This window comes from Corvus cornix, chromosome 9 (genome assembly GCF_000738735.6).
Source record: "Corvus cornix cornix isolate S_Up_H32 chromosome 9, ASM73873v5, whole genome shotgun sequence".
NCBI lineage: Eukaryota > Metazoa > Chordata > Aves > Passeriformes > Corvidae > Corvus > Corvus cornix.
In genome coordinates this window covers 9,538,067-9,556,840 of record NC_046339.1, presented here as the reverse complement: position 1 = coordinate 9,556,840, position 18,774 = coordinate 9,538,067, and the positions used below count along the sequence as shown (strand labels likewise).

At 56.8% G+C, this 18,774-nt stretch overlaps 1 protein-coding gene across 1 annotated transcript; it reads right to left on the bottom strand.

Annotated features, from left to right (window-relative positions):
* Nucleotides 1-803: 803 nt before the first annotated feature.
* NMUR1 (neuromedin U receptor 1) lies at nucleotides 804-5,705 on the bottom strand. The gene is made up of 3 exons (XM_039557320.1): nucleotides 4,721-5,705; nucleotides 3,364-4,260; nucleotides 804-2,151 (listed from the first exon to the last, which is right to left on the bottom strand). The coding sequence occupies exons 2-3, from the start codon at nucleotides 4,256-4,258 to the stop codon at nucleotides 1,748-1,750; spliced, it is 1,299 nt and encodes a 432-aa protein (XP_039413254.1). The 5' UTR covers nucleotides 4,259-4,260; nucleotides 4,721-5,705; the 3' UTR covers nucleotides 804-1,747.
* Between the last annotated feature and the right edge of the window lie 13,069 nt (nucleotides 5,706-18,774).

Sequence of the window (18,774 nt, the reverse complement as noted above, 5' to 3'; positions counted from 1 at the left end):
CACTGCCCCTGAGCCAGGGACTGGATAGTTGGGAGCAGGAGGGAGTGTGCCAGCCCCAAACCCTGCCTGTTCTTGGTCACTGGTCTGGCTGTGGTCCCATGCAATGTGCTTAGGAGGGGCTGGAAGCAAAGCAGCAGCTGCCAGTGCTCTGCCTGGGGCTTGCTCATCCAGTATTTCTGCTCAAGCAAGCCCCAGGCAAGCCCAAGCTGACCAGAGGCATGACCATGTGATGCTGAGCGAGGGGAGCCTCCAGAGCTGGTCGGGAGGGAGTTGGGGCTGAGTAAGTAGTGCAAAACAAGAGCTCAAACTGCTTGGGCAGTCCCTCAGCTCCTATTTCAGATCCTCAATATTTCATCCTGCAGGACCTGGTGTACACACGGAAGGCAGCAGCATTGATCTCAGACAGCAAATCGATGGGTCCTTCCAGCCCGGGAGAGCATGACCAGTCAGCCCACGCTCCCTGGCATTTTCGTGACATTTTCCGAGCCGTGTGTCTGGGGAAGGACTGATGGCCACAGCTCCAGAGGCAGCTGTCCCTCTGCAAAGGCCCCAGCCCCAGCTCAGCCTGAGAGACCAGGAAGGGTGCAGGCATCCCACTTGTGCCCTCCCTCTTGTGTCCTCAGTGTGCCTGGACCCACAGACCCATGACAGCAGCAGAGCCCCCAGGGAGATCCGGTGAAACACCCCTGGTGTCCATCACCCTGGCATGTGGCCCATCCATCACCCTCCCCAGGAGCATGGCCTGGGTTCAGCCCCATGCAGGGAGCAGACCTGGCTGTTGGGAGACACAACCAGTGCACAACGCAGGCCAATGGTTTTTTTTAATTCTCAGTGAGGCTCAGCCCATGCAGGGCAGGGATGGAGGAGGGCTCCCCACATTCCCCACAAGTACAGGTGACCACAGTGGGCAGAGGAAGAGGAGATTGGCACCCACCACATGCTGGTCAGAGACGGGAGAGGGGAGCATATTCATGCGACACAGTCACGGAGCCTTGGCACAACAGGCAGTCTGGAGATCCCTTTGTCCCGTATTTTCCCCCCACAGACTCCAGCTCTGGAGGGAGCAGCCATGCTCCTTCCCTTGCCCTCAAAGGGCTGGGAATGCAGGGCATGAGAAAGGCTGGGAGCAAGGAGCTGTACCAGCACCCTGCAGCCAGGCACCACTGAAGAGATGTGCCAGAAAAATCAGGGTCACATTGGTGCCAGACAGCCCTGAAGAAGTCTTCAAGGGAAAAGGCACCCACAGACCATTTTTTCCCCAATCCATCCCATGTAAACCTCTCCCAGTCCCTTGGGTCTCAGCCCAGGTGCAAGCACCTCTCAGGGCACCCATCCATCTCTGTGTCCCAAAACAGCCTGGAGTGCCTGAAACCCTGACTCCAGCACCTGGGGGCTCACCCCACTGGGCCAGGAGGGATGGAATGTTTTTGGGGATTGCTGGCATATCCCTGACATAGAAGTCAGCTGTCCCCACACCACAAAGGATGCCCTGGCCTTGGCCAGGCCTGGTGCTGAGGACAGTAGGATGCATTACAATGCATGCAGACCACAGCAAGGCCACTGCCACTGTGTCCCTGGAGCAGTGCTGCTGATACAACCAGCCTTTCCATCCCAGTGGGACAGCACAGAGAGGCAGCAATCCCTCCATCGCTCCTGCCTCGCTCCCTACCACAGGATGAGTGCCACAGTCAGATGGATGCTGGCGGTGAGGAAGGCTGGTCGCAGTCCTTCCCTGTCCTCCCACTCTTCAGCAGAGGGACACTGCGTGGGTGGTGGCCTGGCCCCTGTCCATGTCCTCCAGCTCGTACTCCTTGGCATCAGAGAGGGGCAGCCCGCTGGTGCCGGGCAGGGGCTCGCACTCGGTGCTGCGGGTGGTCGTGCGGGTGACGCTGGGCGAGTACTTCCGTGCCCACGGCGGGCGGTGGCCGGGGCGGCACATCACCTCCTTGAACATCTCCCGGAAGCGGGTGGACATCAGGTTGTAGAGGATGGGGTTGGCAGCCGAGCTCAGGTAGAAGAAGACACCTGAGATGATGTGGACATACTGGAACATGTGGAGCATGTTGCTGGTCCAGGTGGAGACAAAACTCCAGACAAGGCGGTCAGTGTGGAAGGGAGCCCAGCAGATCCCAAACACCACCACTAGCACAACTGTGGGGAGACGAGGAGCTGGTGTTACTGGGGGGATAGGGATTACTAACCCCACAGAGACCCCCAGTCCCTGGCCAAGCACCGCCCTGTTTCAGCTTTGGCCATAGCAAAGAAGCATTAGAGAGAGGAAGAACGAGAGGGGAAAGGTCCCCTCAGTGCCTTCTGGACTTGCCATGGAAGGGCTGGACGTCTGGACAGGATCTCCTCCCTCCATCTCCTGCCAGTGCTACTCCAGGTACTTCTGTGCTGCGCCTCTCCACTCCTCATGAGGCAGGCAGCTGGCTCTGTCACAGCCATGCAGCACAGCTGGGGGACTCCCCTGTTTGCATCCAGCCTCTGGGAACCTGCCACCTTCACCAGCAAAGTCCAAGGAGCAAGAGCTATTTGAGACCTTTCCTTGTGCTCTGGTTTTGGTTTTGTTTTTTTATAACCCAGCTCTGCTGATGGAAAGGAAAGGGTGTAGGTATGTATATGTACAGGTAGTCCTGGCGTCCTCTGCCATACCCATGCCACAATGCATCTCTGGGGCACATGGGGACAGGTCCCCCTTTGTCCCCAGCCCAGCCCAAGTGCCATGGAAAGCAGAGTTACCACTTGTCTGGGATGTGGCAGAAAAGCAGCCCTGGCCCTGCCGTTGGACTGGGCTGGGCAATCTGCCATTGCTATGCTATCATGGGACCAGGAGCGTGTGGAGGTCAGCATGCTGGGAGAGGCAGCTACCCATGGGCAGCCAGTTCCCACTCCTGGGAAGGGGGCCAGAGGCTCTGGGAGCTGTGCTGGGGAGGGGAGCAAGAGTGAAGAGCAGTGGGAAAGAGGATGTTTCAATCCAGCCTTGGGTCATTGCCCACAGAGGCTGTGGGGCTGGGCAGAAGTGCTGCCCTTCTGGGAAACCCCATCACTGCCACCAGCATTTGAGGTCTGGGTGGAGGGACAGGGAGTGAGTTCCCCCATCCCAGCCCACCTCCTTTCCCTTTCTCACCCTGCACTTCACTCAAGGAGGGCTTGGTGGGAGCTGGCACAAGCAATCCTCACCGCTGGACCAGAATCACCAGATCTGCCTTTGCCCCGACACCCCCCAAGCCAGACCCACAACCTCGGGAATGACCCAGCCTCAGTGTTCTGGACTGTCCATGACTCAGTTTCCCCCCAGCACCCTCCCAAAACAGCCTTGGGAGATAGTCCCTGGCTCTGCCATCCCCAGCACTGACTCACACAGCATCTTCGTGACCTGCCTCCTCTTGACTTTCTTCTGCCCCTGGGTGTTGTGGCAGCTGCGGCTGCTGCTGGTCTTGGCTCCCAAGGCTTCCAGCATCTTTTCTTTCTTGAGCTGCAGGCCAATAAGAAGGTAGAGGACACTGATGGTCCCCATGGGCAGGAAGAAGAAGATGATGGTGGTGATCTGGATGATGAGATTGTAGGTCAAGCGTGGCTTCACCAGGGTGCAGATCTCTGAATCAGGCACCCGCCCCCGTCCTGGCACGTAGAGAGGCTGCAGCCCATGGAGGCTGGTGTTGGGGATGGAGCAGACGACTGACAAGACCCAGATGGTGACAATGACCCTCTTGGCGTGGTTCCTGGTCACCACGTACTTGGCTTTGAGCGGGTGTACCACAGCGATGTAGCGCTCCACGCTCAGGGCCGTGACGTTGAGGATGGAGGCAAAGCAGACGGCCTCAAAGAGCAGCGTCTTGAAGTAGCAACCGCTGGCCCCCAGCAGGAAGGGGTAGTTGCTCCACATGTCGTACAGCTCCAGTGGCATCCCCAGCAGCAGCACCAGCAGGTCAGACACGGCCAGGCTGAACAGGTAGTAGTTGGTGGGTGTCCTCATGAACCGGTGCCGGAGGATGACGATGCAGGTGAGCGTGTTGCCCACAGCCCCCACCAAGAAGATCAGCAGGTAGATGACACAGACTGGCACAAAGAAGTTGGACCGTCGAGGTCCCAGGTACTTATCCCGCAGCTGCTCCTCTGTCAGGTTGGCATCCTTAGGGTCGAACAAGGTCTCTGGGTGAGTCCTGTTGCTGAGGTCAGGGCTGATGGGCTCCACAGGGAAGTCTTGCTGGGGCAGGGGGAACTCAGAACTGGAGCAGTTGACATAGGGATTCATGGCTGTGGAGAGATGGAGAGGTTTGCGGGATGCTTTCCCAACTTCTCTGCTCCCCCTGCTCCCACTGTCCCTCTCCCCACTGATGCCAGGATGCTGCTAATCACCAGGGCTCTGCACTCTCATATCCATCCTGCCCCAGCCACAGCCTTTCCTTTGGGAAACCACACAAAATCTCCACCTAACCTCCCTCCAGGGCTCCCAAGTGCTTCTTGCCCCATTTCCCATCTGAAAATAACCTTGGCAGCTCCCTAGTCCACCTTAGGCCCTTTGCCCCATCATCAGGGGAATGTCAGCAGGGCTGTCCTCTTTTCCTGCTCTGTAAGCAGAGCAGGATACAGCCCCAAAAAGCCAGCCCCAAAAATCACTCCTGGCCGCAATTCTACCAGCTATGTAGAAGGGCTGGCAGGGCAACCATGAAACAACCAGAGGGAAAATTGATTTTCCAGCAGGATAAGGACTTACAGCTTGTTGGGAAACTCCAGATGAACGCTGAGGTCCCACCACCCCTGCGCCGGACAGGGTCAGGCTGGGGAGGGAGCGTGGGAGGGTATGGAGACTTCACTGCCTTAAGAGGCAGGCAAATGAAATCCTGCCGCTGCTTTCCCCTCGGAGCTCAGCTCGGAGAAGCCGCCTGCCTTTATTCACCTTCTCCCTCTTGTCCGCTGTCAGCTGAGAGGCTGGAGGGTGAGCCGGGGGTGTGCCAGGGGCTTCCTTTCCCGCCGCTGGCCAAGCAAATCGCGGTGCCGAGACCCTGCCCCTGCCAGGGGCTGGCTCGGCTGGCTCCTTATCTACAAAGCAGCACTGCCAAAAAGCTGCCCTTCAGAGAGAGGAAATAACGTTAAGGTAATAAACTCTATTGACTCTGAGAGTCCCAGGGGAGGGCGGCACAGGCGTCTCCTGCCCCTCCGGCAGCCTTCGCAACTCCGGCATTTGTCATTTGCGTGGCCTCGGTGGTGAGTAAAGCATCGATCAGCCCCGCGGCCGCCCCAGCACTGTCCGGCACGGGAGCCTATGCTGCACCCGCTTGTCCGGGATCATCTCGGGAAATGCAAGATGGACCCAGCGGCTTCCTGAGGTCTCCCCACTTATAGATGTGCAATCCCTGGGTCACCCGAATCACTCCCCCGTGAAGCAGGTGGCTCCCGCCGGCTCCTGTCACACTTGGGTGCGGGGAAGTTGTTGAGCTCGCAGCATCGCCCCGTGCTCCGCGTCCGGCTCAGCTCCCTGCCCGTGTCCCGTCTCTGTCCGCGCTCCCGCCTGCCCTCCGTGCTGGCAACCTGTGCTGACACCCCCGTCCCAGGGGACGCTCCTGCTTTGCGCAGACCCGCGCACACACGCACAGAAATGCACACACACAGACCCACTCACGGTTCCTGAGCCCCTCGGACGCGTGTCAAGGCTGCGTGTCCCCGCTCCGCCCGCGGCTCCTCTCCCCTCCACGCGCTGGACCGGTCCGAGACCCGCCCGGAGCCCAGGGGCTCCCGCTCCGCCTGCGGTGGCCAAGGGCTGGCGGCTGCGGGGCGGGGGCTCCCCGGCTTCGGGCTCTCCAGCCCCGCAGGTGAGGAGGAGGCGGCGGAGGATGCGGGGTCGGCTGCGCATCGTTCCCCCGCTCCGTGCGACGGCGGCGGGCACTGCCAGCCGGCGGGACGGGACGGGGAGGCACCCCTGGGCACACGGACACGCGCCGGTCCCTTCATCCCCTCCGAGGGTGGCAGGGCGCAGGTGGACCCGGTTCCCCCCAGGGATGACACCTTGAAGGGCTCCGACATCCCGGGACCCACCTACTTCAGCCTGTCCCAGCAGCATCCCACCCTGCACAGAGTCCGAGCTGAGCAGGATGGAGCTGAAAGAGCCCCAGCAGGGCTGAATTCGAGCAGGCAGTACAGGGATCTTGGAGAAGGAGCCTGGAGAGACCTGCCAGGAGAGACCTGCCGCAAGTCCCACGCTCCCCGCTCCCACCCGGGCTGAGCCCCAGCACAGCTCACTGCACTGCAGAGCCCGGTGCTTGTGGCCAGGATGTGAGGAGCTACCTGGATCTGGTGGCCGCCAGCACCAGGACACGGCCCCTGGGGTCCTGCACGCCCCAATCCTCCTCCTGATGCCAGAGCACGCAGCAGATAGAGCAGTACCCCTCACTCCTCGATGATTTTGCTCAAAGAAATTCCAGAGCAGGCAAGGGATGACAGGACAAGACCAGCAAAGCCCTGACCTGGCCCTACCTCTGCTCCCTGCAGCAAACAAGCACCAAGCAGAGGGGAGCTGGCAGAGCGAACATGCCAAGGGCAGGTCAATGGCTGCCCTGAGCCCTGACTTTCCTCAGGAGACCATCTTTTTCCCCAGAGGAGAAGAACTGCTGAAGCCAAAGGCCTGGAGGGTAAATGACTGTAAACAAGACATTACTCAAGGGAAGAAATCAACAAGCTGGAAACAGTGTCTGAAACTGGGAGGGAGAAGGAGAAGAGTTGCTGCCTGCTCCTATGGAAGTCAGGAAATGAAACTTCATCCCCTCCGGGGATGGAGACACAGTAAAACAGGGGATTATGGCAAAGTGCTGGTGACAGCTGGGACAGGACACAGGGACAGCAGCCGGATGATGCTGGCAGGGGCTCAGCAGGGCAGTTTCAGCAGATGCCAGGATGGGTCACAGTGCCAGGGAACTGGCACGTTGCAGGTCACAGCCCCTGGGTGGCAGAGCCACAAACAGTAAGCGATGAGGCAGGGACTGCTGTCCCTGCCTCCAGATTGTGCTCAGGCTGTTTTCCCTGGGGGATGCCCGAGGCAGGGAACAGATCTGTGCCATTGCAGACGCAGGTTGGGCTGCACCACTGAGGCACAAGGAGCCTCAGCATGAGCCCACTTCGGGGATTGCAACATGGAAAGAAGCATCCCAGGAAATCTTGCTCCCTTCCATTCCTCAATTGTCTCCCTCTGTTTTCTGACTGCCCTGATGAGCACAGTCACACACAGTCAGCTCCCAGCACAGTGCCAGGTGCTCTCAGAGCTCTCTGCACTTACACAGCCATCTCCCCGTCCTTGGGGCAGAGGCTGTTCCCTGCATGCAGCCACAATCCTCCCACCCAGCTTGCTCCTCATCCCTGTCTAGGCTTTGCCTCAAGGCAGTCCCTGGGGAGCCTCCTGAGCTCTGCACCTCTGTCCTTGTCCCTGTAGGGATCCCCATGGCTCACATGTCCTGCACTCCTGGGAGGATGAGGGGATGTCTGCTGGAACTGGGGTGTTTGGAGGTTGCTTGGATTGGAGCAAAGCAATGGAGATGTTGCTGAGCTCTTGACAAACTTCAACATCTGTTTCCCTGAAGCCTCCTTTCCTTGCTGAGGACAACAGGCATGTAGGAAGGATGGTTTGCAAGGAGCAAGGACAAGACAAAGCTTTGTTGAGTCAGAGCTGAACCACGAGTCCATCCATTACCACCAGGCTGTCAGATCCTGGCCTCCAGGTGGTGGCAGACCTCTCTCTCCCATTCACAGCCCCAGTTTTTCTGGGACACCAGAACCACGGGACATAGGATCCTTCTCCCTTTGCTCCCTGTTTCCTTCATCATTCACATCAGCCTGTTGGAGCATCCCACATAACTGGGGCCTCAACAGCTGCTCCCACACCACCTGCAGTCATATCTCTCTGGGAAGAGTTGGCAGCTCTCAGGGACTGACTGGGCATCACTTCTTTCCCTTGGATCTGTCTCTTCCTGCATCCCACCTCTAAGTCCTCACAAATCTAACAGTCCTTTAGAATGATCCATTCTCTCTTTCAATTTTCTCATAAACCAAATGACCAGGAGGTGACAACCCCTCTTCCTCTACTGCTCCCCCACTGCTTCGAAGAGGGTAAACTGCACATAGGAACATGATCCTTCAGCCTGTTCCCCTTATCAGGTATTTTATTATATTAACCCTACCTGGGAAGGTAGTGGGGGGATGGCCAGCTGCACACCAAAATCTGCTCCTCCTCATGGTCTGTCAGCCACAGCTCAGCCCTCTCTGTGGCCAGAGCACCTCTGGGTTAGGCTGGAAGAAGACAAGCCATGGCACCCATGAGGCTCCCTTTGTAACCCCAATTCCAGTCTTCCTCCTGCTCCCTGCTCTACACCCATCCCTCCCAGAGGGCCAGCCAGGGCAGAGGTTGTCCCTGCTGGCAGCTGGGTCCCCCCATGAGTGGGTTAAGGCTGCCACACAGAAGCTGAGCAAGGCCAAACTCTGAGGAGAATTAAGAAGCCAAAAGAGAAGGAAAACCTCAGTTTCAAAGCTCAAGAGGCACAGCCCTAATAACCAACTGCATCCACTTCTGGCTCTTTTCAAGAGGGCATCACAGAGGAATTGCAGGACAGCCCAGCACAGCCTTGTAGAGCTGCCTGTGCTCCGTCCCCATTTCTTCCCACGCTTTGCAGATTTAATTAACACCCTCTAGTTCCAAACACAAAAAGCCACCAAGCCACAGAGTGACATTGCATCCAAGAGGGAAACTGAGGCACAGACAGTCCCTTGTCCGTGCCATCCTGCATCAGGCAAGAGCCCCTGGGGTGCATTCTTCTGTCACAGAAGGAAGCAGATAAGCAGCCCCTTCTCAGTGTATTGCTGCAGCAAATTTTCCAGGGCAGGGATAGCCAGCATTGACAGAACAGGGCCATTAAGCTTTTGGGCAAGAATGAATGCTCTCCCCTTGGACAGTAAGCAAATCTTTTAGCCATGCAGATGTAAAAGGGGCTTCTCTTCCTGCTGGGACCTGCCTACTCAAAGTTGCCCCTCTCTGGTCACCTGGAGATTACATGCCTAGAGGATGCATTTCAGAGAGCAGGAGAATGCTTTTTTCAGACCTCAAGGCCAGGAAGGGCCACTCAAACTCACAGGGCACCAAACAGGCCCAGATCTGAATAATTTTGCACAGACAGGTCAGTGAGGTGGCCTTTTCAAAGCAGCCCTGCTGTGATTTACCCAGCAGAGCCCACCCACCCATCCTTGTCTGCGTTGGACACTCTCCCATAATAATTTTTTAGCCATCACTATCCTGTGTATTTCTACTCACTAACTCTCCAGAGGGCTTTTTCATTGTGTAACAGCTGTACCCATTCCCAAAAATCTCACCTCAGCATTTTAGCCTCCTCCTCCCCTCTCACACAGCCTAAGCAGGTGACATCTTAAGCTCTCACAATAGTGGCAGCTGTTTCTAGATCTCCAACTCCCATTTTCTGAGTTGGTCATAAACTGGCTAGCACCTTTTCCAGAGTGCAGGCATCTGGTAAAGGAACAGCAAGGAGCCTTTGCTCCCCTGGGACAGCTAGCCATGTTCCTATGGGATGCAGGGCTGGTGCCCTACTCACAGCCTGGAGTTTCTCCCTGCAACAACTTCTGTTATTAGAGCCTCACAGCTCATCTGAGAAGTAGCTGGGGAGGGACATTTCTCCTCCACCTCAAACAAAGCTGAAAGAAGGAAGAATAAAGAAAAAAAAAAAGACCATTTCAATATTCACTGGGATAAAAGCAATCAGCTTTCTAAGGAACAGCTTATGTCCCCTGGGTCTGCTGAGGGGACAGGGAAGGCAGGCACTCTATGAGCAGGTATTCAGGCTCCATGGCAACCATAATTTTGCTAATCAGGGCCAGCACAGACTTGAAGTACCTTTTCACCTGGCAGGAGCACTGGGCTTTTGCCATTAGGCTGAGTTATCCAGGGGTGCTGCCTTGGCCGTGTCCTCTGGGCAGTGATGGAATTGGATGAGGGCTGGCTGCAGCCCAAGGCATCCTGAGAACAATCTGCACAGTTCCAACTCTGTGCCCTCCATCCAGCAGGAGGCTGGGGACCATGTTTTTCTACTGAGGTCAGAATGAATCACCCAAGATCAAAAAAGAATCGGGTTATTTCACCCCAGGTTGTGGATGTGTCTGTTGGCCAGGGCTTTGCTAATAGCACACTGTTTTCCTGTCTCCCCCTCGCCACCTCTTTCAGCTCCTGTTTGATGCTGCTCCATGGCACCACACAGGGTCAGAGGTGGCAGAGCCAACACTGGCATTGCAACCAGTAATAGAGATGGCATTTTGTACCTGGAGATGACAAATGCAGCTGCAAGAAGAAGGGGGTGTCTTGTGGCCCTCAGTCTCACAGAAAGGACACAGTAAGCTACCACTATGTTTTCCTTAACCTGAACAATCCAGGCTTGGGGAGGAGGAGAAGTAGACCAGGGCAGGTCCCAGGGCTGCAGCAGAGTGCTCTGGCAGCCCCAGGAGCAATAAGCAAGCTGTGATGGAAATCCCTCGTTCTGGCTGAAATCTGTTCTATGACAAAGCTGTGGCACACTCGGTGGGCAGGAGGGACTCAGCACCTGGCCAAACCAGCTCTGCCTTTCTTCAGCAGCAGAGCCAAGCCAGGGGACACTCAAAGGAGCATTTTTCCAGCTGAAAACATCCTGGCCAACACATAATGATCTTAGGACCACCTCAGCTACAGCAAGTCCATCTCCAAAATACATTTAAATGGAGCACTGGTCTAGGACATTTTACCAAGCACCAAGAAGTCAATTTATGGCTTTGTTACTTTCTAAGTCTCCTCCTTTTTGAGTTATCAAAAATATGTAACTACATGGCACAGCACAGGGATGGCCTCTCTCCCCTCCCCTTGGTTCAGAGCCACTTGGCACTCACAGGTTGATTTATGGTGCCCCCCAGGTCTCCCAGGGACTGATTGCCAGGACTTGTTACATCTCCCACTGGGCCATGGTAGATATTAATTCCCTGCCTATACACAGCTCTCAGCACCCAATTCATGTCTTTAAATGTGTCTGGGAAGAGGCTTTCAGCTGGAAGGAAAAAGAGCTGCTCAAGCTCTGCAAAACCTCATTTGCAAAGAGCACTGGGTGAGGAAATGACATCTCTGTGGTGGGATCCCATTTGCCACGTCGTGACTCACTCTCCAAGTCAAGATCAAAACCTCCAGTCATAAAGAAACCCCTATCAGCTACAACAGTATCCCAATGAAACACAAGCATGGCAGCAAATGGAGATGCAGGATAGAGAGGGAAACTCACCACAGGGTCCGCAGCACTTTCACATGAATTTATTTGCAAATGAGCATCTCTGGCATGGAACAGGGCTGAGGGGCAGCACCATGGGGATGGCAGGGATGAGGGCTGCTATAACAGCCTTGTTCTTCATGCTGACACCCCCAGATGCCAATTTAATCATCACATTAATGACACCATTAATTTATGGTGACAAATAGTTCTTTGTTCTTTGCAGTGCAACAGCTGGCAACTGGGGAGGGTGGGAGCATCTTACACTGGTTGCTGGCACTTTTGCTGCTTCACTGGGAGAAAAAAGGGCTGGAGTGCATCTTCCCTATGCAAGGATACCACACTCTGCTCCATGTCCTGTGACAGGATTTTACTCTAAGCCTCAACTTCCAGGTACCAATAAACTTCAGGGCTGTACTTTTCCACTCTTGTTTTGCACCTAAAAAAAAATCAACTAAAAAAAAGTGGGACACGTGCACAGACTTTCATTTTTTCTGCCAGAAAGTTTATGCTGCACATAGAGAGAATTAAAGCTCAAAGAACATCATGAGCTCTCAGAGGTGACTATTTGGAAACTTCAGCATGAATGAAAGTTTCCTGAGCCCCAGGAGGAAGAAAACATGCCACAAATGTGAGTAAACAGCCTGAAATATTCTGCCCACTGAAAGAAGAAATCTAGCAAATTGGTGGCAAGGCTCATCTCCAGGCAGAGACAGCAAATGGCACCTGAATTTGTGAGACAGCTGCCAGCAGTGCCACTGTGTCAGAGAACAGGGGATGCACAGGCTCCGGTGGATCCAGCCCCTCCAGAAACTTGTGGTGTTTTGGTGCCAGCAAATTGGAGCTGGATACGAGGAGAGCTCCCCAGTGAGCTCCCAGTTCCTTGTGTAACCTTTCCCTTTGGTCCAGGGAAAAGGGACCATCACAGAGGCCAGGGAGACTGAAGCACCAGGAGTCTGATTTTTGCTGTGGGATGAATCAGATATATGACACCGGATGGGCAAGAAGCAGAAATGTGAGAAATGCCACAGCCTGGGCTTTCCAGAGGGCTCACCTGCGCTTCCCAGGGCTGTTGGCATCACCTCACTCCCTCCAGCAGTGAGCAGAGGTCACTCAGTGTGGCATGTGATGGGCTGAACAAGAAGCCACAAGGCCAAGTCGTATCAGCCTAGTTATGGTGTGATAGGCAGTGATGGGGACACGGGCACTAACAGGTTAACCAGACAGATGCAGGGTGGCAGGTCCAAATGACACCCACCCTGGGGGACCACAGCAAGACTCCAGAGTCATCCTGCCATTAATTGAGACCAGGGGATGGAACACAATAAGGGATGGCATTTTTCTCTAAGTGCAGGGATAGAGACGAGAGACTCTCAGCCTGATTTTCACACTCTGCAGGAAACGGGAAGGAATAATTAAACATCCCACCTGCATCCACTAAGGATAATCCCAAACCCACATCTCACAAGCATAGCAGGTCCAGCCAGTCCAGTTGCCCTCTCCAGCAGGATGGTGGTGACTGGGTGAATGTCATGAGGCTGGCACAATCATACTGTAGGAAAACTCCAGTGCTGTCCAGTACAACATGCTCCCAAACCAGGGAACAGGCTCTGGCATGGCAGCACAGCTCTGCTGCCACCACCTTTCAAGCCTGGAGACAGAACCATCTCCCCCCTACCCCATTAGCTCTTTGTCCAGGCTTCCCACAGCCCTTTTATAGTCCTGGCACCACCCACACCTGGGCCAGGCTGGACAGCACCTGGGAAAGGATGGGCTGGGTTAACCCTACACTTGCCAGCCACCTAATGCCACCCTCACCAGCAGCTCTAGAGGAGAGGGTTGGGGACAGCTGTGCATCCACTTGTTTAAACTGTCCTGTCCTACACCATCCCACCAGTTCACTCTCCTATGCCTCAGTTTCCCTTTGCATTCCTGCCTGCCACAGCAGTTCTAAGGAAATTCCTGTTTTCTCCTCTCTTCCCTCCTTGGGGTGTTTCCCAGATGGACAGGCAACTTTCCCCATCTCAGCTGTCTCACCACAAGGCTTGGCACATGCACACCCTGCTTCCAGCATCTCTGGGACTGCTGTGAAGAGTCTGGGGCACAAACTCAACCCATAGAAGTGTTTTCCCCCTGATGGCGACGATGGGATTTCCCAGCCAGGCTTGGTGGCCTCCCACAAGTGTCTTGGCCTCTGGTTGCTTCTATGCCCCAAAGTCCTGAAGAGCTGAACATTTTCAGCCACTTCACCAGGAAGTCCCAATTAAATGCCAGGTCTGGCTGGGATTTCCTCTCCTCGTCTGTGCCAGACTGCTCTGGCAGCAGTGCTGAGTGGTAGCCTGGCACTGTCTGCCTGGATTTGGCCCAGATCCACTTATTCCATGATTTTCCCTGGCCCACAGCCTCTCTACTTCTTGTTGACACTGAGGCAGCCTCCTGCTTTCAGCCCCAGCCTCTGACGTGACCAAAATTTCCCTCATGCAGGGCAAGAGGTGGAGCCCCCAGACCTCCTGGCTGATGCAGAAAGCAGCAGCTTTCAGTGGAAAGCAGGAATTGGAGAGGACTTTGGTAGATTAGACACATGGTCAAAATGTGGCACCTAATTCACTCAGGACAGGTTTAAATCCCCTTCCACATGCCTGCCACTAATGATGGGCTTCAAATAAACAAGCAAATGCTGGGCAAATGGGAGGGACTTTCCTCTGACATCATGCAGCATTGCCTGCGATATTTCTTCTCTCTCTCTCCACCCATCTCCCATCCCCATCTGGCAGGTTATTTCCATCCTGCTCCCTTTTCCCACCAACAATGTGTCCAACAGTACCCACACCTGTGGAACGACGAGGTGTGAACGGGAAATCTTCTGGTGCAATGCCACGAGCTCCATTCCAAAAGCACCAGGAGCATCTTTTCAAACCCTCCTTTTCTGGTGCTTTGCGTCTGCATTAATTTAGGGTAATTACATCCACCACAAAGTGATCACAGCAGAGAGGCTTCACCCTGCTCTGAGTTTGGACGTGGTGTTGGGTGATGGTTTGAACTGGGCGACATCCACTTGCCAGAGCGGTGATTCGGGGCTGCCCCAAGCTCTGGGAACACCCTCTTTGTTGCCACAGCCGCTGTTTTCCGACATATCCGGTCTCAAATTACCTGCACAGGCGCCTGGGCTGGAGGAGAGCTCTGGCAGGCGGTGCAGCCCCCCGGGACAGGGATGGCCCACGGAGGGACAGACACGCAGGGTTTCTCCCCGGGGTGTGTGGCGGCTGGAAGAAGATTTCGGGGCATTTGCAAAGCGCTCGGAGGGGCGGCAGTCCCCGTCTGCATCCCCGGGCTGTGGCGTGTCCGGGCGGCCGCGCCCGCGATTCGCGTCCTTTGGGCTCCCTCTGGTGGGAACGCGTGGGAGCTCCGGCGCGTCCCGCAGCCGCGGGGCCACCGCGGGCCACCCCAGGCCCCGCCGGCGTGGGGCTCCCGGGCAGGGCAGGCATTCGCCCGCACCCCCGTGCTGGGCCGGAGCGGTGGGGATCGCTGCTCACTGCAGCCCGCCGGGACACCCAAGGCTGGGCGCGGTGATGGGGCACCCATGGGATGTGCTGGGATGGTGATTCCCTGGGGAAAAGGGAGGCCTGGAGCACACCTGGGCTTGTCCATGGAGAGGTGTGCGGGATTTCCTGGAAAATGGGCGAGAAGGAATATGAAATGGATGTAAAATGTGGAGAGAGGTTTGCATGTGGCAGAGAGCCTCTGTTGAGACTTGGGGGACAGAGCAGGTTCCCCCCGAGTCCCTTCATTCTTTCAATGTCTGGCCACTTGTGGTCATTTATTTTCCCCCTTTCCCTTGCCCAGGGGGCTTGGGGGATTCCTCATCAGATCAGCACGTATTTGACCCCTCAATGTAGTCACAATTTGGGGGTGGCCAGAGCAGGTGGGGTACAGCAATGGCGTTGATGGGTTGGGGAGGGAGGGCACAGCACTGATGGCTGAGCAGGAGATCCAGACAGTGGGCAGGATTTTGGGAGACTTGGGGCGGTGGGAGTGGGGCATAAAACCCTTCAGTGTTCGAGACAGCTTGGGAGAGCAGTGCTGCCAAGCTTGGTCTCTCCACCAGGGAAGGGGACAAGGGGTTCGTGCAAGTGTCGTGTGTCCACACGATGGCACCAGACCCGGAGCAGTGTCCCCAGCCACGGTGGCATGGCAGGACCTTGTCCCCGAGCCTTAGAGCTGTGTGATCCTGCACCTGGGAGCGATGATGGCTTTTTTGGCTGTGCCCCACTCGAGGGCAAGGGCTGTGCAACAGCTCCCTGCCAGCAGCTCCTCTCAGCATCCCTCCAGCTTTGGATGTTCCTGCTTTTGCTCCAGATGTAAAACAGGAGAGAAGTGTCTAAAACTTGATCCTTGTTTCTCTGCTTCATCCCCCGGTTTCATCTTGGGTCTCCTCTCTACAAGCCTCCCTGGCTCAGGTGTGCACAGAGCTACCCTGCCTGGCACGGAATCCCTGTTCCAGGGGCAGAGCTTCCCACCTGTCCACCCTCCAGACAAACCACAGCCCCCCACCCTGGGAAAGAGGGAGGCAGTGGGTGGAGGAGGTGGATGCAGGGAAGATGGAGCTTGAGGGTCCTGCCTTGTCCTCAAGCAGCTGACAGGGCACCTGGGGGCTGCTCACTGGGGACCAGGATTCCTTGCTTGGGGTCTGGCAGATGAGGGCTTTGACCATCCTGTCCTGTCCCACAACAGTCCGAGTGAGGAGCAGGAGCCAGGCTGGAGCCCCACAGAGGGCTTGGGAGTGTAAGGACTGCAATAATTGTGACCCTACAAATACCTGGGTTAAATCACAGGCTCTGTGAGGGTCCCAGTGGATCCTGCACAGGCTCAGTGCCAGCAGGACTAACCCCCAAACCTCTCAGTGGGCAGTCAGGTTCTCCTCAATCCCCAGTGCAACCCTTTGCTCTGGACTGGCTGCTGCAGGCCAGGATTCCCTTGGCTACTTTACCTGATGACCTCTTCCCTAGGGAAACAGGGTATCCTTCCTGTCCCTTCATTGCAGCCAGATTTTCCCCTGAGCCTCTCCCTGTAAGGTATCTGAGGATCCTATTAGCAGAGGATAAGGCCACCAGAGGGGACTCTGAAGAGCCCAGAGTTGGCTCAGGGTCCCTCAGATGGAGCTCCTGCTCCTGCTTTGCCTACGTGCTTTGGCAGGGTGGGTGGGGGCTTTCTGCTGCTCTCAGCTTCACCTGCTGCCAGGTTTACACAGGCTTGGTGTGGAGTTTTCCTTGTGGTCTCTGCAGTGATCCAGGAGGTCCAACAGAGCAGCAGTGCACACAGTGCTCCCCTGCCATCGGCAGGACAGGAACGTGTCCCAGATATGGCTCTGAGCCCCCTCCACCCTCTGCTCCATCCCCCAGCCACAGCTCCAGCCACATCCCTCATCTCCACAACTTCAGCCGAAAGCCTTTGCCTGTTCTTTCCCCAGCTGCCCCTTTCCCTGGGGAGTCACCCAAGCTCCCCATCCCCATGTCCTCCATCCCTCCAGAGTCCTGCAGCCCCCCAGCCCTGGGAAGCTCAGCAGCTGTTGAACCAGCAGCGAGCCAAGATCCCGTCACAGCAAAGAGCCTCTTGGTGCAGCCTCACACTCCTCCGTCTGCCTGCCTCCATCTGCCAGCTCTTGTCCTGCATCTTGGCTGGCAGCACCATGTGAGCAGCATCTGCCCCTTCCCATCCCTCTGTCCTCTCCATCCAGCCTGCACAGGATGGACATTTGGCTCAAAGGTCTCCACAAAGCTTTGGAAACAACACAGAGGCTCAGGGCTCACCAGGGTAAGGGAAGGCACTGCAAGACACACAGTTTGGCCAAACCCAGGGTTTCACCAAGAGATGCTGAGCTATTAACCCTGGGAAACCCCTTTCCCACTCGGCATTCTTAAGAGGGCTCAGGCCGCATGTCCTGGCTTTCCCCATCTCCCTCTCTCCAACCAAGCTGGCTGCTGCCTGCCAGGCGTGGCTCTAAGTAGCTTTGGCTAAATCCCTGTCTGGAGGAAGCTGCTAATCCCTGTGGCTTCATGGCCAGCAGGATCACCTGAGTGGTCAGCAGCCTTGGGGGTGGCAGGGTGGAGGGATGGGACAGGTCCCCAGGGAAAAGGGGCAGTGAGTGGACATGCCTGCAGGAGCATGAGCAAAGCCACTGGCTGTGATGGTGCCTGGCCTGGCCGGGGTCCCAGAGCCAGTGGCAGGACAGGAGCAGGGATTTGTGCCTCGGAAGGAGCAGCTCCATCGCTGTCCACGGAGCAGATGTCAGGGCTTAGGAATAAATCGCCTCCAGCAGGAACACAAGCTGGGGAGATGTAAGACCCACGGCCTCCCAGTAGTGGCGGGGACTGGGACAGAGCAGAAAACGGGCTGCAGCACCGGGACGTGGCTGAGCCCCCCCATTGCCCCCGTCCCTCCTGTGCCCACTCCCCACGGAGCCCAGGCCCACTGCGCCAGTTTCCACGGGGAAGCGCGTTTCCTGTGGAACGAGAGGACATTCCCGATGCAGGCAGCTTTTCCGCCAGGATTTCTAAAAATAAGATCTCGGGACAAGCCAAAAAAAAAAAAAAAAAAAGCTTTATTTTCCTTTTTTCACTGTTTTAATGCGAAGCTTTTGCTGTTCCCCTGGGAGGACGCCACTCTCCCGGCCTTCGTGCCCGCCTCCCGCCCGGGGGTACGTGGGGGGAGCTCCGCGGCCCCGGCCTCCAGACCGGCCCCCGGCCCCGGGGGAGGCCCCGCTTCCCCCCGCCGCACCGGCCGTCGCCATAGCGACAGTGACCTCACACGGGGATGGATGGTCGCGTAGCAACAGTCCCGGTGACATCAGAAGCCCGGTGTTGTTCCCACGGCAACCCGCGGGGCAGGGAGGGAGGCAAGGGCCGTTCGCGGGGGACCACGGGCCGGAGGGGCCGGGCAGAGGCGGGGTACCCTCGCCCCACTGCCACCGCCTCCCCGAGAGCCCCCGAGCCCCGCGGGAAAAGGGTTAACGTGAATAAATCAGCATATCTTAGGGACGTCACCCCCGGTGCAGACAACGGCGACTGGGGGGGGGGGTGGGGGGGAGGGCAGAGAGGGAAATGAGCCCCGGCCGGACCTCACCGGGGTCTCGGGGGGCAAAAAAGAGGCAGTGTACCCCCCTCTCCCCCAAAACTCTCAGCATCGCTCAGCAGCACCTCAACCCTGTCCGGGGCACCAGCCCCGCCCCGGGTCCGTCCCCCCCCCCATGCTGGGCAGGGGACAGAGCTGATGTACTGTGGGAGACACGGCAGTAGCGGCTCTTGATGGAGAAACACGGAAAGGTTTAGGCTGGGTGCTCCTGGGGTGCAGCCGGGTGAGGGCATGTCCTGGGGGAAGCACCTGAGTGAGATGCTTCCTGCCCCCCAGGCAAGCCCACGAGCACCCTTCATCCCCGGGACCTGCATCCTTCCCTCCGCCACTAAGGGCACCTCTCACCTTGGCAAACACGCTCCCAGGCCCT